Source organism: Argopecten irradians, chromosome 1, assembly GCF_041381155.1.
Source record: "Argopecten irradians isolate NY chromosome 1, Ai_NY, whole genome shotgun sequence".
In the NCBI taxonomy this organism is placed as follows: domain Eukaryota; kingdom Metazoa; phylum Mollusca; class Bivalvia; order Pectinida; family Pectinidae; genus Argopecten; species Argopecten irradians.
In genome coordinates this window covers 65,840,299-65,859,502 of record NC_091134.1, presented here as the reverse complement: position 1 = coordinate 65,859,502, position 19,204 = coordinate 65,840,299, and the positions used below count along the sequence as shown (strand labels likewise).

The window sequence follows — 19,204 nt, the reverse complement described above, 5'->3', positions numbered from 1 at the left end:
CTACCATAAGTGAAAGTATGTCTATTCAATAAAATATGGAAATATAAGATAATGGAAGGAAGACAATGAGTGAAATATTTAATATAATCTTTCAGCAGATGATAATTTACATACTCATTAGAGATGCTACACTGCTGATGATGAGTATCGTTTATGTTCTGTCAGTGGTGGAGCATCTTTTAACAAGCTTGGTACTCACCAACCAGTGGGGAGACAATATGGAATCTGTTTGTTTGCTTGATTATTTTTACGTCCTATTAACAGCCAGGGTCATGTAAAGACGGCCTCCCATGTATGCAGTGTGTAGCATGTGTGAAGTGCTAGGTGCATGTTTTGGGAGACTGCGGTATGTTTGTGTTGTGTCTTGTTGTATAGTGGAACTGTTGCCCTTTTTATAGTTCTATATCACTGAAGCATGCTGCCGAAGACACCAAGCAACACGCTCCACACGGTCATATTATACTGACAATAGGCGAAACCAGTTGTTCCACTCCATGTATGCTGAGGGCTAAGCCGGAGCAGAAACTACCACTTTTATAGACTTTGGTGTGTCTCGGCCAGGGGACAAAACCCAGAGCCTTCCTCACAGGGGCTAACGCTCAACTCAAGGCCAAAAGTGAGGCGGTGCCAAGGGAGGCATTAGGAATGATAAAGTCAGTTAGGAAGAAGAGAAAAGATAAGATCCTAAATTTAGTCACCTTTTACGATCATGCAATAGGGGCAGAAGGTACAATTCTAATGCCCTACCTGCAGGGGAGACAATATGGAAAGGAATATAATGAGTGATATATAGTCAATATAATCATTAAGCAGATTTAAATTTACATTAGCAAGCTGACAAGCTTGGTACTCACCAACTAATGGCGAGCTGGCATTACTTCCTGTTCCAAAACAGCTACAAGCGCTGTGTTCTAGTGACAGGTGGTCAGGCTTTGATTTATGGCTCGTCTGTAAACACGACATGTCAGAACAATATTTTGATGCTACTGAATACATACTTCAATACATGTGTATTGTAAACTAAAAATTCTGCAAAGTTTCCATTTGGCACGCTCCCTGCCCTTCTGCCCCCATGGATTGGACCAGCATCATTTACTATATAAAATATGACTGTCTCCATGATATTTCACATCATTTGACTTTGATTTTTGCAAGCATTATTGGACCCCTTCCACTCTGTTCCTGAGGGTTGGATTAGGGAGAAGTAGGACTAAGAAATAGTTTTATGCACAATGTACAGCACACATTGTATGGCCGTCATCGGCAGACAGAGCATGATGGCAATAGGTAATCCTGACAATTTTGGTCAGATGACGTAATAAATACCATGCATGACATGAAACTATACAACTAAGTATTGGCAGCCTGTCTTTCAAACCAAAATCTTTGTTAGTGATCATGCTAACAATACAATGTATATAAGAATGCCTGTTTACTTTAAGTCAAGTAAATCTTACCAAAATATCGAGAGCTGCCTCTCGCTTCTGTAGCTGGATCTTCAGATTTTGTATCTCATGTGAAATCTGGCTTCGAATGTTGGAGGAAATTTCAGGTAAGGATGCATCTTTCTGAAGAAATATCATTCTGATTTATTAACTTTCTAGAAACCAATGAATTCTACAATCTTACAAAGTATTCTGTACAGTGGATTTTTTTAAGTTTTTGTTAAAGTATAAGTTATTATAACAGTTTTGTTCAATACCATATGTTAACACAAAGCTAGAAGGTCCTGTAAAGCACCATTGGACATTGCAGTAATCACGACAAGAAAACAGGGATGAAGTTACAAAGTAGTACATCCTGTTTTAACACCAATGGCTGCTTAACTATGGAGCATTTTGTATCATTGGTCCTAAACAGACCTGATCATCAGTACATTCCCTCTCCACATCCTTATGTACCAGACGCCAGATCTCCTTTAGATCCAACTCACACTCCAGTTTGCATGAGGATAAATTTTCCTGAAACAGAACAACATGTTGGCATTATCATTATTAGACTAGCAGCAACAATTTGTGATACAATTTTTATGAAATACCTCAGCAGAAAAGGCAAAATGTATTTTTGAAGATGATAAAAAAGGCATTTTAAAAAGATTGCTAGTTGACATGAAAAATATAACGGCTAACATTTTATCATTAATGGACATCAATTGATAAATGAATTTTGGAAGAAGATGCTTTTCAAGTAAACCATGGTAACAAAATAGCAACTACTTCAATTTTTTAAGTACAAGGACCAAGGACATTTCATTCAATTTGTTTTTTAATTTAATTTTTTGAAGACTTGCATTAATTCCTTTTTATCTATTTCTTCTTCCTGTTAACCCTTTTTAATTTAAAGGAGTTTGGTGTGTGTGTGTGTGAGGGGGGGGGGGGAGTTTCCCCCCACAAATAACTCATTTCCTTCAATTCCAGACTGACTCAACCCTATATCATTAAAATTTCTGTATATATGTCACTTGTTAGCTTCACTAACCTCCAACTGGTCACACTGTGTGTTCTTTACATCAAGTTCCTCTTGACTCTGACTCAGGGCATCTTCTAGATCCTTCACCTTGCCTGTAACACATAAAACATGAGAATTCTATTTATGGAATAACCTTAACCTTGCCTATAAGACAAACTTATATCAGGATTCTATAAATGACATAACCTTGAACTTGCCTTCAACAAAACCATATCAAGATGTTGTCAATGGAATAACTTAGACCCTGCCTTAAACAAATAATAACTATCATGATCATACTTATGGTATCTGCTTCATCAACAACACTCATCATACCATAGTTTAATTAACGAGTAGGCATCATCTGCTTCATCAACAACACTCATCATACCATAGTCTAATTAACCAGTAGGCATCATCTGCTTCATCAACCATACTCATCATACCATAGTTTAATTAACGAGTAGGCATCATCTGCTTCATCAACAACACTCATCATACCATAGTTTAATTAACGAGTAGGCATCATCTGCTTCATCAACCATACTCATCATACCATAGTTTAATTAACGAGTAGGCATCATCTGCTTCATCAACAACACTCATTATACCATAGTCTAATTAACGAGTAGGCATCATCTGCTTCATCAACAACACTCATTATACCATAGTCTAATTAACGAGTAGGCATCATCTGCTTCATCAACAACACTCATCATACCATAGTCTAATTAACGAGTAGGCATCATCTGCTTCATCAACCATACTCATCATACCATAGTTTAATTAACGAGTAGGCATCATCTGCTTCATCAACAACACTCATCATACCATAGTCTAATTAACAAGTAGGCATCATCTGCTTCATCAACCACACTCATTATACCATAGTTTAATTAACGAGTAGGCATCATCTGCTTCATCAACCACACATACAAAATAGGTATTGTTAAATCACAATATCATATGCTGGGCTCGCACTTGCTTTCTAGTTTGTTTAGCAAAAGTTGCGCAAATGAGTTTGTTCTCTTTAGCAAATAAGAATTTCATTTATCAAATTGTGCATTTGCAGCATTTCTTAATGAAAAATATTAAATCACTTAGAAACGCTAAAAGATGCACACTCCATCGTGTGTTACTTGACATTCCTTCAACATTTTATAAAACATGTATGGTACCATAACTGATTAACTTATCAAATGTTTTAGACTTGCTATGAAAGCAACATGACAGAAAAAAGAGGGTATACAGCAAAAGCATGTAAGGAAAAAGTAGTCAATTAGGGACAGGATCGATGTTTGAGCTCGTGTCAGCGTGACTGGATATTGGGCGAGTGAAGAAAAACTTTTGCATTTTTTGCGAATTAGGATGAACTTATTTTCGCAATTAGCTAGATAGATCAGTTAATAACGAAAATGTGAATGGGTAGCATGAGCCCAGATATGTAAACACATCATACACATCTACATTCAACCAAATCACAATATGCAATGTCAAGGTTATAACAGACATATCAACTTAAGCCAGGCAGAAAGAAGAAACAGAACATTTTAAATGAGATCAAGGTCAACTATACAAGTTTCTTATACAAGATGTTTATATACATCTAGAAGCATTACTTTATTTTTTGTTGGCAGTCAACACCTCTCATGGCAATAATGATAAAGGGAATAAGTCATAACAATGTCAACATATTTTAGAAATGGAAAATTAACAATTCAGAAAACAATTCAGAAAACAATTCATCAAGCTTATGATACAGATTAATTGTAAGCTGTCACAGTTGTTTACATCGTTGCAAATATTAAAAAGATCAGTTGACACTAAAGGGTCAGCAGTAACCTCAAGTTCGAAGGATTTGATCTGAACGTTTTTTCAAAATTTTTTAAAATAATGATATTTTAAAAAATAATATAAGCATAATAATATACTTCGGTAAAAATTTACTTAAAGCTGGGCTAGTGTGGTAATTTAGTTCACCAAATGAAAGGCTAAACCCAGGCTTCAAAGAATTCCAGCTCTTTTGTTTATAATCATCCTATTCTGAAATCAATCAATTCTAAGCCAGTCTCAGGATGATAAATAATCGATCAGCATTTCTGCATGATCTTGTCTTACACATAATTAGTGAGATTTGATAGAAAACCTCAGATCATCAGAGTGAAGTCAACCTACCACTAAGATAGCCTTGTCTACTCGCTGTACGAGGAATGAGCCAGACAGTCTTGGGAGGAAAACAGAAAGTGTCCTATATGACCACTGGTTTGTAGACACAAACAGAATCAATACATTGTATGTTACTCACCCCAGTCTTGAAATGTTTCCTTGGCCTCATCCCATGGCCCTGTACCAGTACAACACCACGACTCATCCATCATCCTCCTCACCACAACTTAACACCACCTCATGTCATATAAACATTAGATCAGCTCTCTCATCCTCATCAATAATCAGACTGATTCCACCTTCATCAGCACACTGACACTTGTATAACATGTACTCACAATTCAGCACAGGGACTTGGTTTCACTTGATATAGCAATATCAATAATGCTGATTTGATAAAGCAACACAGGGTTTGGTTTCACTGGATACAGCAATATCAAATATTGTGATTTCATATAATATTAAAGCATGATACTCAACTAACATCTCTACAACTCCCAATTGATTCAAAGAAAAATAATAGGATGACATGAAAAAATATTACCATATTGTTTTTCCATTACCTTTTCTCATGGGGTGGAGTGTACTATCATATTTACATTTGTAATCCCTAAATATAGCTACAGTATACAGCAATGTTCAGATCAGATGAGGAATACTCTGAATACCAAATTTGACACAGGTATTTGGATTACTCTGAATATGTTATTCAACACAGGTATTACTCTGAATACCAAATTCAACACAGGTATTTGGATTATGATAACTCTGAGTACCAAATTCAACACAGGTATTTGGATTACTCTGAGTACCAAATTCAACACATATAATTGGACTACTCCGAGTACCAAATTCAACACAGTTATTTGGATTACACTGAGTTCAAATTCAACACAAGCATTTAGATTACTCCGAGTACCAAATTCAACACAGGTATTTGGATTACACTGAGTTCAAATTCAACACAGGCATTTAGATTACTGAGTACGAAATTCAACACATGTATTTAGATTATTCAGAGAACCAAATTTAACACAGGTATTTGGATTACTCCGAGTACCAAATTCAACATTGGCATTTAGATTACTCAGAGTACCAAATTCAACACAGCTAGGTATTTGGATTATTCAAGAGTACCAAATTCAACACAGGTATTTGGATTACTCTAAACACCAAATTCAACACAGACAGGTATTTGGATTACTCAGAGTACTAAATTCAACACAGGCATTTGGATAACTGAGAGTGTTATTCAACACAGGTAATTGCATTATTCCAAGTACCAAATTCAACAGACATATTGGATTAATCTGGATATCAAATTCACCACAGGTATCTTGATTACTCTTGAGGACCAAATTTTGAGTATAGGCAATATTGTAGCTGCAATATTTAGCTCAAAAGATTTCTAGACAGATAACACTGTTGTCTTTCAAAGAGCTATAATTGGTGCCCATTACTGCTAGTGGAGCAAAGTAAAATTATTTGAAAAAGGCTATATTGTATGCAAAATATTGAGCAAGTTCTACATGTTTTACCTGCTTGGCAACATATAAAAGATTTAAGTCACAGACAGAGATTATTTGTGTTACATATTAATATGTTGTCCTTTCAATTTAAAATGTACAGCAATTTTACAGTCTGTAGTGTTGATGTCTTGTGAGCAGTAGAATAGATATTATTAATGATTGTTATGCTGTTTTAACGCAAAAATGATATGCACATACATGTTTAACTTGTACAAGCATGAAGTAATTGGAAACCTTGCATATCCACTACAGCAGAGCTCCACTAGCAAACATATATAGGGACCATTTTGTACCCAGGTCAGAAATCAAAGTAGGCCAGGTACGTACATTCGTTCTAAGGCAATTGGTTTTACTTTCAAATTAATGCATATAAATTACATTTTGTTTTAATCACAACATTTTTCAAACAAATAAGATTATGAGACAAATGTCAAATAAATGAAGTTACTTGAACTTACATTCAGTCTTTTGGCATTTTTCTTCCAGGTAGAGATTTTCCCTGAAAAAAACCCAGCAACAAAACAATATTACACATTCTTACTCAAGATACTTGTACAAATTTTAGAAATATCAGTAAAAGAATCATTATGAATTTGGTCTTTTGGTTTGTTTCATGCTTTTATTTTATTCAAATTTCTGACAGTCCTTGAGCTTTGTGAATGATTTTGTGAAAATTTGAAAACTTATGGTGCTTGGATCAATCCCCTCCAATGTTTGCCTGCTGACAAGTAAATTGTTTTCAGTGTTTACACAGTTGATCTTTCATAATATTGAATTAGGTTTAGGTTATTCATTTGAAAATGTTAGAAAAAATGTTGCTCAGCATATCTATATTCACATATCATTAGAATGAATACATAAGTATAGTGTCTACAAACTAGCACAATATATTACTATGTTGCTGTTACTGTCCATAACATATTGCATGTCAACTGCCAGTTGTGTGAATGCCCAGAATGACAGAAGAATAGATAAATCAAAGTTGTTTTGTATTAAAATTGCAGGCCTTCATGACAGCCAACTGTCAAACACAGGACAGAACTTAATGAGTTCTTCATTCACCCATAGATGTGATCAATCTTTAAAACTAACAGATGAAAAGGAAAGCTGAAATTCCATTTCTTTATATGACAATATTTTCAATAGAAGTTTGCATTAATTTCTATGATAACTAAAAAAAATGCTTAAAATTCAGCTTCCCTTATAATATTTGCTTCCAATTTGATATTACCTATTATTCTACCTTCTGCCCACGAGGATTAAGTTATTATTTGATAGTAAATGATGATGGTGATGATCTTAAAATACTTAAAATGATTAAAGCAAGCTTAAAATTCCTCTATGGAAGACAATCAAGATCATAACATTATATATAGTGTTATCAAAATTTCTGAAAAGGCTTAAATAAACCCTTCAATCTATAATTCTTTATACAAATAGCACATGCAAAATCCAAAATGGACAATGCAGACTGTCAGACAATAAAAATGAGATTAGGATTACTAAATACAAAATATCAGTAACACTCCTGACTCGATGTGAAATCTGGACATCAGGGCAGGGTAGGATAGGATGGACTTGGGTAACACTAAAATACTAACCTTAAATATCAATACTTTTGTCAAAGTTCTGTCCAAGTTCAAGGATAGACACTTCAATAAAATACACAATAAATCTACAAAAACACTGTCATGGGAACAACAATTTTATCAGACATTGGGAAGTACCACAAAAAAGAGCTATCCTAAAATCAATAGAAGCTCCACACCACACATATATACCACACACAATCAATACTTTTATTATATTACACACCACTCAATGTCATATTGCTGCACAAAAAATCCATCAAAATCAAGTTCTTATTCCAAATCAATCGTATCCTTATGACAGTCAATCTTAAGCTCTCCTTACCAAAGCAATATAATCGTAAACACAACAAACACCTATAGTTGTACTTGAAGCAACAAGAATTAAGCTCTTTGGAATAAAATCAGAATTGGCATCTGGATATATTTGGGCATAACTTGAATGAACAAACCAATGATATCCAGTCTTTGGAATGAGTTTGTTCAATTCTATGAAGAAAAGATACATATATTCTTTACTTTTTCATTCGTTCCTTTTTCTTTGAAATATTTATGAAATAGCACAGGACTAACCTAAAATTCAATAACGAAAAAAATCTCAGGGCACACACAGCTTGGTAAGTGTAGTTACAGGCCATTAATCTTGGTCAGTAATGTAATGTAGAAATCCATAAAAACGAATCATGAAAAACGAAATCTATTAAAGGAAGCACAGAAAACTGAACACTGCAAGAGAAATCAATATTCTTTCACGCTGTTGAGTTAAAATGGGATCTGCCAGTGTCTGTAACTAAGAAAGTCTCAGACACATGTCACAAATCGTGTGTAATAGAAAACAGAAATGAACAAGAGGTCTGCCAGTCTAAATGATAATCACACTGTGGAGACTCAAGAACTATAGTGTAGAATAATTACCCTATAGCAGTATGACAGTCCTCGAAACCATGCAAATTCTATGTGGGAATTAGGACTAGTTGAAACGACAGGCTCAATGGCACCCCTCAACATGTTTTCTGCCGTTAAATATCAACACTATTCAGATCATCAAAAGGAGTATGTACAATACAGTCAAATTGAGACATCTCTATGTCATGTTGAGATCCATCAAAGGCAATTATCACCAATATGCATATATCATACGTCTATACTGAATGCAAAATTTGTTCAATTTATCTTGAATGATGGCAAAGGCTTTTGATTTCCAATTTTCATTTATTCTTTCAATTTTGCAGTATTAAAGGATTATTATTCTAAGAAATCTTGAATATATAAATAGTAGCTAGCGTATGATAATTTGATGGTTACATTATTATTTGATGATAATTGAAAACTCCCTTCTTTCTTAGCTCAATTTCATGAGTTTCTGAACAAAGAAGCTGTCCCAATCTAATATATATCTAGTATCAATTAGCTAATAATGAATTTATATAAGCCTGAATTAAGGTACACTATAAGTACATGCCCCTTTTTTCACTACTTTACTTCACAAAGACTTTATACACCATTTCAGCATGGACCATTTAGCTCCACAGAAGTCCCTCTCCTATATTATATAGTTAGCCTGATTAATGACACCATATCTATTATAAAGATTCTCTTAATTCCTAGACAGGTGCTCTATCCATTTAGTTACCTTGCCATCAATCATATTCATATCACTTTCAGGAAAATACAAAAAATATCTAAGTATCTTTTAACAAGAGATCCCAGAGGGATCTTGGCGCCCACCAAAGAATGATCTATGTCTGACAATGGAAAGAGGGATCTTTTCCCTGCTTTTCAAACTTTTTCAAACACACTACATATAAAATTTGAGACAGATCGCTATAGTACTTTCTAAGAAATAGTGGTAACAAACTACAACAATGAAATCTAAGATGGCTGCCGGTTGGCCATCTTGTTTACCGATCAGTCCCGAAAGGCATTATGGATCAGTCCTTAAAGGTACTATGCACAACTAGGGTACAAGGGGAAACTATGCATGGAATTTGAGAAAGATCCCTTCAGTACTTTCTGAGAAATAGCGATAACAAACTTTAACTATCAAAATTCAAGATGGCCGTCGGTCGGTCATCTTGTATACCGATCGGTCCAAAAATACAATATGCACAACTAGTGTCCTAAGGGAACCTATATATGAAATTTGAGAAAGATCCCCTTAGCATTTTTTGAGAAATAGTGGTAACAAACTTTAACTATCAAAATCCAAGATGGCCACCTGTCGGCCATCTTGCTGACCGATCGGTCCCAAAATGCAATATGCACAACTAGGGTCCTAGGGGAACCTACATATGAAATTTGAAAAAGATCCCTTCTGTACTTTTTGAGAAATAGCGGTAACAAACTTTAACTATCAAAATCCAAGATGGCCGCCTGTCGGCCATTTTGTTCACCGATCGGTCCCAAAATACAATATGCACAACTAGGGTCCCAGGGGAACCTATATATGAAATTTGAGAAAGATCCCTTTCAGCACTTTCTAAGAAATAGCGGTAACAAGAATTTTTAATGGACGGACGGACGGACGGACGGACCACGGACCACGGACCACGGACGAAAGGTGATTTGAATAGCCCACCATCTGATGATGGTGGGCTAAAAACTTCAAATTTAGTAAAACATGTTTATAACAAACACACTTATAATGAATCGATGTAATCATTGTTTTTCATCACCAGTAGAGGTTCCTGTAAAATATGTAAATATACGCATAACTAAGAACTCTTACATTGAGTGATTTTGTTGGTGCCCACTGAGTTTCTTTGTAACTATATTTTACTTCAACAGTCCCAATTCCAGTTTCACCAGTGTTTGCCATTTTGTTCTACTAATGGGTATTGAAACAATCAGACAAATTAGAGAGAAAGCTTTCAGTAATTTGTCCAGAAAGATAAACTTACATATTCCTAAGATGGCTGATTGAAAGCTCTTGATTCTACCATTTTTTATGATTTACATGTACATATGAAAAAACCTGGTACTATTCAAAAGTTTTTCATCAACTTCATCATTAAATCAAGAAAGATATACTTGGAGAAAAAGTTCAGAGAAGCAACATATCACTTGTCCTTATAAGAAGTTGATATTGATTTTTGATGAATGTAACTGACATGAAAAATCTGTGATGATTACCAAAGGATAAACCAATTTGTACAAAGACCAATGGATCTCCTTTACTGTATCTACCAGTAGCCATGTCAAGGCACAATGCATAATTCTAAAAATAACACTACAATCTACAGGAGTACAGAAATACAGTAAAAACATGACCCACCTCTTTAATCCATGTTTGGCAAGAATGGAGCTACGTTTAGATGCACAGCTTCCCATAGTTATGTTTGTCGCATCTTGGTTACACATTCAACACATTGTATGACATTGCCTAGACAAAGATCCATGGCTACCCCCGAGGGAGAACTATTCTTATAACATCACTATTTAGTAGGCTACGTTACACACACCAAGACAATCTGACCCCTAACACAACGCTTCATCAGTATTAACAGTCATATTAATCAATACAATTGTTTTACCAGCTCCAAAATAAGGGACCCCTGTTTGATGTGACTCAGTGCTTCCTGCTTGGAATAATTTGGATATGTCGTAAACCTACGCACATTTACAGTCCAGATGAGGCCTTGTTGGCAGCTAGAAACTCGAAAAATGGGGAATGGGGTGATTCCATTTATATTTGTACACAGTTTATTAGAGTCTCCTCATGAGTTATTGCTGTTCCCAGCAGAAAAAATTCAATAATAACACTCAAGTCTGTACTTGATGTAAAATGTGTTACAAAATAAAAAGACAATATAGCTTACTGCCTTGTTACCATTGTAATGGCTGTAACAAGCACTCCGAAAGTGAGAAGGGATAGAATTCAATTCTGAAAACCATACCCAATGTTTGCTGGTTCCATTCTTTGTCCTCAGGGACAGGAAAAGTAGCAATTTGATCAACAGTTGTATTCCTTAAACCAAATATGATTTGTATAAGCTATGTTTTGGTTTTCCTTTAGGTGATCAAGTATTAAATAAAATACTGATCAAGAGAAAAATTTGAAAGGCAGTTATTGATGGTCAATTGTTTGAACTCCAACATAATGATTTAAACATAATGGCAGGAGATATAAATTTTTTGGCAGTTAATAATAAACAAGCTTAAGATATATGTTATGATGAATGTCAGTTTTGAATAGTACTGTTGTTTCTTTGAGACTAACAATGCTAGAATTCGAAACAGATACTTGATATACTGCATGGCCAAGAAAAGTAAAAGGACGAATAGCTTTATACTAGTATTATACTACACAACAAATTTGATTTCAGTTCTTTGAATCCGATACAGGAAGGGGTTCATATAATTCACTCTAATAATCTTTAAAGGTCATATGATTCAAGATTCCTTTGATAAAATTGGTTTTACTTCACCTGTATAAATCGATACTTCATACCAAAACCAACAAGGATGTTCAAGTCCATTCAGTAATAGATGACCAAGTTATTAGTGACAAATTAACCTTCATTATACTCTGAGAAGTCAGTCCACCTGCCCTTAATAAGGTGCACTAAAAATGAAAACATATCTAGCTCTTTCTAAGGTATGATCTGCTAATCACAGGATGACCGTATGGAGCACGGGTAGGAGTTGTAATATCCTGCTGCAGCAGGCAAGTTAGATCAAGTACAATAAGCCAGTAAATTAAACACCAAACCTTTTCACGCGGTCAATTTCCTGGAGGAGTTCATCAATACAGGAATTGGATGTGTTGTCATTATGGTCAGCCAGATTGACATATTGGTTCTTCTGGGGGAGCTGTCACCAAATTAAAACAAAGTGAAATAAAGTAAAAGTGATATTGTACAGCTTTTATAAAGATTTATAACAGTGTTGGAAGAAATTGGGTTGATTTGTTTGATGATTTGTTGAGTTGATTTTACTTACCTAATGTACTATTATTTACAGATGGCCTCTATTGTATTTTTAAGTTAATGTGTTTCAGGAAAGTGGCCCCAAATTCAAATCTCAGGTGTATATTTTACTTCAATGTAACATTTCTGATTTATTGAAAACATTTCATAAAATATCAAAGTTGCTAGTGGATACATTATGTCTTTGGTAATACAAAAGTAATATCTTCTATCTTGAAATGCTACATCTAAAATGGAAGTTATCTCCCCTGACCAAAGTTATATGTGTGTCAACCTCTCCTAGAGTTGATTGCGGTCCCTTGATTTCACCTCTGTAAACAGCCCTTGAAAAATACAATTTAGACACATAATAAATTCCTTCATATATATTTTTGTATCATTTTCCTATACATGACTGCTATATTTATGGCAGAATATAATGTAATATTCTGTGATCAGATATCAACAGACTGCCAGTTTGTGAGCTGTTGCGAAGGTGGGGACGAAAATGAACCCAGAGAGAAATTATATATCTGTAGTAGATAGTAAACAGAAAAGTATGCACAGTCCATTGGCCTTTCCATGAGTCCACTTGTCTCATAGACTGTGGGTCTGAAATCTTACATTGACCACAACAGTGTTTCCTTTATTCATATGACCTGTAACAAGAGGCCCATGGGCATTATTGGTCACCTGACTATTGATGGTACAATACAACATAGTAGTACAGAGCAGTAGAAAAAATCTTTGGATAAGATACAAAAGACCAGTGGTCTAAAATGCACACCTTTTCTTCAAGTAGACCTAGGTAATTCAAGAGAAAGTGCTCTATCCAGTATGCTACAAGCCCAGTATCTTTAAGCCTTTAATTTAATGAGAAGTTATTTCATCTATTTTACCTATATGACCTATCTGACCTTCGGCTCAATATCAGGTCTCTAGTCCACTTATGCAGGTAGTTATTGACTAGAAGTTGTTTAAATATTTTTAGCATATCTGACCCCCGTGACCTTGAATGGATGTTAAGGTACCTGTAATTCATTTGAACAAACTTGGTAGTCCTTCATCTCAGCTTGCTACAGGCCAAATATCAGTAACCTACGCCTTTCAGTTTTTGAGAATAAATCATTTGATGGAAGAGTTTACCCATGGCAGACAACACATGAGGAAGACCCAACTTAAGGAAGACCCCTTGGCAGTTGTATGGAAGAACACTATCCAGATCCAATGCATGCAAAACTTTACTCCTCATGGAAAACAATACTTTTTATAACCTTTGAGTACAAACTAACATCTTTCTCAAAACACAAGAGAGAGTACTTCTCGTATCTACTAGCTACACAACAATTCAATTTGAATAAACTACAATATTCTGTATTCAGCTTAATGTTGAAACATAATTGTATTCAATGTTTTCAACTTACAGCATGAACTTATATTTTCAACTTAAGATATGTACATAATTAGTTGTATTTTTGATAGTATGGTATGTCAAATGTGGAACATATCTTGCCTTTAGCAAACTTGTTTAATGCTTGAGGGGAGTGGCCCCAAGACTTTGCCCGATCAATAGATGCATTTAGGATGATAGGTTGTATAATCACTGCAGTAAAGCTGCAACAGATAATGCTGTGACATGCCATAGACTGAAGCATATTTCCCTCAAACTCTCACAAGACTGCTATAATTACAATGCAACCTGAGAATTTGTAACATGCAATCATTACAAGGTGCAATTGTCCACTGTCACTGTATTTTTAGTAATTATTGAATTTATTTTGAATATTTTTAAATTTGATCTGCATGCAAATTATCTGCCATAATTTTGAAATTTTAATATAATGCTAATTTAAATCTATGGTATTAAGAAAAGCAACAGAGCTCTTGACCTAATAATATGAAAATCAATTTGTTCATAAGATATTTGAAAATGACTAAAGAAATGAATCAACCCAAGAATTATTTCTTAAAAAATAACAGTGAACTGACAATATTGAAATTTTAATTCGTGTCAGATGCAATTTGGTGGGGAAAAATGAAGAAATGAAGTCACAATGGTGCTGCCAAAGAAAGATATACAACAGCAATTACTTTTATAGAACCTCAACATTGATACTTCTAAGCTTTTTATGTTTTTTCAATAATCCACCAATCTCTTTTTTTCCTTCCAATTCATAATCATCTGAAAAAACAAGAATTGATGGAAACAACATCTATTTATTTTTTAACAACAGTGATTAATCTTTTGTTGTTGATCTTTTGACTATAAATTAACTTAACTCCACATGTGAGGCAGAACAGACATACGGACAAACGTTCATTTCTGGTTTAACCTGAAGGGGCCTTAATATTAACAAATGGTACTTTATATCCAATATTTTTCTTTCTTTACTGATGTAAGTAGATTAGTAGTACAGATTACAGTGGAAGGGAGAGAACCTCTACTGATCACCTAATGTGAACAAACCCATACAAGAATATTCCATGGTGCTTGATGCTTTTAAGCATGTTTGCATGCTGTTTAATGACTTTCAAAGCACTAACTATACAGGAGTAACATACTATTAACACTATATTTTTATATTGCGACCAGCTGATAGAATCAAAACCTTCCTCCAATGAGCAATATTCAAAGTCGAAAAGTATGTAAACGCAGCTAAGGACAAATTAGAAAGTTTAGAAAGTCAAAACAAGAAATGCTTGGTGTTTATAAATATCGAAAAACAGTACAATTAATACTTAAAAGAAACAGGTTATTTTGACACACCCTTTTTAAAAGAAATACAATCCCCTGTACAGGCAGAAATTTCAATCTTATTGAATTTTAGATGTGAAATGGGTTAAATATCATTATACATCAGATGGAGTTACATCAACAACACTCTCGTCAGTCTTCTGAAAATCTAGTTATGGTAATTAACACAGTCAAAAAAACCTTTGTAAAACTCACAAAGTTTGAAATCCCTGCACTAGAATTATTTTCAGAAGTAGACATGTCTTCACTCAGTCTTTCATCCTCTTCTACATCATCTATAAATGGTGTAATGTCAGAATACACCTCCTCGAGGAATTCCTTGGCACACAGAGGCATCGGCAACAGATTTCCATTCTCTCTCTATAAAAGATATCATTGATACATTGAAAAAGTAAATAGATCAATGCCTCATAGAATTGTTTTACTAACCTTTTAAAGTCACTACTCAGGTAACTGAATCATTAATGATTGCTGACTTTGAGATAAAGATGTTAAATTAATTATCATTGATCTTTAAACAATCCATGGTAATATAATCAATCTTTAGTCCTGATTTTGGAATAGTTTTCTGCCTTGCTTAAAGACTGTCCTTACCATCTGCTTGAGCTCCATACAGATGGACTGTCTAGCTTTTGAAGGTGTGCTGTATAGTGTAGGGCTGTTGTCATCCTCTGATATTGGTAACATATCAGGGAAGGTCTCCATCTTAGCACTAAATACAGGATAAAACACAAATAAATGTACAAATGTGTTTTAAAATATCAAACATGTCACATGATCCTTATTTACTACAGTTAATGATAGTAAGAGCTAAACTTTCTTATTTGAATCAAGTTTAAAAAAAACTTCTAATAGAAAATTTGACAGTTGTGACTTCCAAACATTATTGAATCCAATACAAGCTATTCCTTTGTTTATGACTCTTTGACTCACGTGACCTTGAAATTTTCTCCCTGTACCATTTGAATAGGCTTAGTTTATCTCAGCATGTCAGAGACTCATATTTCTGGAAATCTTCAAAGAATGTGTTTTGAGATTTTAACCCATAGGGAGATTACAACTTTGAAAGAAGATTAGGGTGCAATAATTTGAATAATTACTAAGACTGACACCATCCAGGCACTGCTACAGACAAAAGACAATTGAGAGTGAAATTTTGAAGTTATTTGTATGACATTGAAGACTTACAACATTAATAGTTCTTGCTCTACCTCTGTATTCTGACGTTTAAGAGCATCGTTTTCTTGCCGAAGTTCCTAAAACAGAAATATTCAGATTTAAAAAAAAAAAAAAACAAATGTACTTCAAAAACACAAAAAATACTTACATCTTCAGTATTCCCACTTCATTCAATTTTTCTTTGTTTATGTAAGGTCAGGACTAAGGAATGATTACAACTCTAGAAGCATCAATCCAATAATCATAATTAACATCTATAGTATCTTGGTTTGGAAATCAATACCATCTTGTTCACTGTCCCCCTAAATCATTGATCTAAATTCAGTCATACAAATCATTGTTCTCCATTCAGACATACAAATCATCGTTCTCCATTCAGACATACAAATCATTGTTCTCCATTCAGACATACAAATCATTGTTCTCCATTCAGACATACAAATCATTGTTCTCCATTCAGACATACAAATCATCGTTCTCCATTCAGACATACAAATCATTGTTCTCCATTCAGACATACAAATTATCGTTCTCCATTCAGACATATAAATCATTGTTCTCCATTCAGACATACAAATTATCGTTCTCCATTCAGACATACAAATCATTGTTCTCCATTCAGACATACAAATCATTGTTCTCCATTCAGACATACAAATCATTGTTCTCCATTCAGACATATAAATCATTGTTCTCCATTCAGACATACAAATCATTGTTCTCCATTCAGACATACAAATCATTGTTCTCCATTCAGACATACAAATCATTGTTCCCCATTCAGACATACAAATCATTGTTCTCCATTCAGACATACAAATCATTGTTCTCCATTCAGACATATAAATCATTGTTCTCCATTCAGACATACAAATCATTGTTCTCCATTCAGACATACAAATCATTGTTCTCCGTTCAGACATACAAATCATTGTTCTCCATTCAGACATACAAATCATTGTTCTCCATTCAGACATACAAATCATTGTTCTCCATTCAGACATACAAACCATTGTTCTCCATTCTGAGATACAAACCATTGTTCTCCATTCTGAGATACAATCAGTCTACATAAGGTTTTCATTGGTCATGATCAGCTTTGTCAAATAGTTGGCATTAATGTCATTGATAAGATTGAGCAATGCTCTATGGGCCAATAATAAAGTTGAATCTATTAACATACAAATGAAATATGATAAAAATCCCTTCAGAACTTTGTGAGAAACAGAAGTTACAAGCCTTCATTGTCAAAATCCAAAATGCAATATGCTCTCCTAGGGACCAAGGGGAACATTCATATAAATTTTCAGAAAGAAAACTTCTGTACTTTCTGAGGAACAGAGGTAACAAGAATTGTTTACAAACGAACAAGACAAAAAGCATTTTGAATAATCCACCATTTGATGGCTTAAAAAATTTGCAAAAAGAAACACACTGGACCTAGAACAAGTAATTTTCGATTCCTTCATAGAGGTGTCTTAAGTAATGTTTCATTTTACCTCCCCTTACATCGTTGGAGTAAAGGAGCACATAAGTAAATCTAGATTATTAACATAAAAGAAGCGGAAATCATGATGTTATATATATAAATATCAAACTTAAGAACTTAATTATTACTTGGTCATAATCAAAGAGCATAAGCATACCGATAAAGCAAAACAAATGTAAAACAAAGGTATTTACCGAAGTTTACTAGGCCAAAATCCAGAAGCCAGAAACACACATAAATAAATAATTAACGGAATAGGAAAGGGAGAACAGGTCTGGAATAAGAGAGAAAATAAAACATTTTTTTTTTTTTTTTTTTTTCCTTTTTCAGTATATATTTGTTTTTAAAATGAAACTAGAACACTGACACGTCAGAAAGGGCCCCGCTATGTGTCTGACGTGCTTAAGTGGAAAAGTAGTATTTTGACAACGAATTCTTCCGTGTTAGCTATATGTTGCTAATAAATAATTAATGTCAACATTAATTGGGAAACCGATGATGGTACATTATTATAATTCTTTGGAAAAAGTCTTCCAAGTATTTAACTTGAATCCTGATTCCAAGCTAACATTACATTAAGAGCATACAATTAACTCAAATAAATTTGACCTTGACCTTTGACTTAGTAACCTTGGCCCATGACCTTACCTTTGGACAGTCAACTCCTTGTTTAATTCTGAACAACTTTGCATCATAATGTTATAACAAAATGTTTATCAGTTAAGAGCAACAACATTGTGATTTTTTTTAAATGTTAAAATCCAAGATGGCCGATTTTTTAATTTAATTTCAGCCTGAAAAATTACCAAGCAGATCTAGGATGGATGGGGAATCATCATGTAAAATATGGGGAAAATACTCCACTCCCTTCCATCATTAATGTGCAAAAGAAAAAAAACGGACAGACGGACGGACGGACGGACAGACGGACGGACGGACAACCTGATTACTATAGGGCACCCGCATCTCGATGCGGGGCCCTAATTATCTTTTTCTCTTCAAGTTTAGCTTCCTCTCACTATGGGAGGACGAAAGTAATAGGTTAGGTGAGGCACATCTCATCAGCCATATATTTTGTCCGGAATCCTCCTGTAGTTGAGAGATACTACTATATATCTATAGATGTGTATATGGAGTATATA

General features: G+C 34.3%; 1 protein-coding gene across 3 annotated transcripts in view; it reads right to left on the bottom strand.

Annotated features, from left to right (window-relative positions):
- The window catches only part of LOC138305816 (uncharacterized), a 161,026-nt gene that overhangs the window by 129,968 nt on the left and 11,854 nt on the right, over nucleotides 1-19,204 (bottom strand). For all 3 annotated transcript variants that reach the window (XM_069246096.1, XM_069246089.1, XM_069246084.1), the window contains exons 11-19: nucleotides 16,583-16,650; nucleotides 15,989-16,106; nucleotides 15,590-15,754; nucleotides 12,444-12,544; nucleotides 6,602-6,642; nucleotides 2,479-2,561; nucleotides 1,863-1,961; nucleotides 1,458-1,568; nucleotides 855-948 (exon numbers count right to left, since the gene is read on the bottom strand). In XM_069246096.1, coding sequence (XP_069102197.1) covers nucleotides 855-948; nucleotides 1,458-1,568; nucleotides 1,863-1,961; nucleotides 2,479-2,561; nucleotides 6,602-6,642; nucleotides 12,444-12,544; nucleotides 15,590-15,754; nucleotides 15,989-16,106; nucleotides 16,583-16,650 — 880 coding nt within the window. The remainder of the gene's footprint in view (nucleotides 1-854; nucleotides 949-1,457; nucleotides 1,569-1,862; nucleotides 1,962-2,478; nucleotides 2,562-6,601; nucleotides 6,643-12,443; nucleotides 12,545-15,589; nucleotides 15,755-15,988; nucleotides 16,107-16,582; nucleotides 16,651-19,204) is intronic.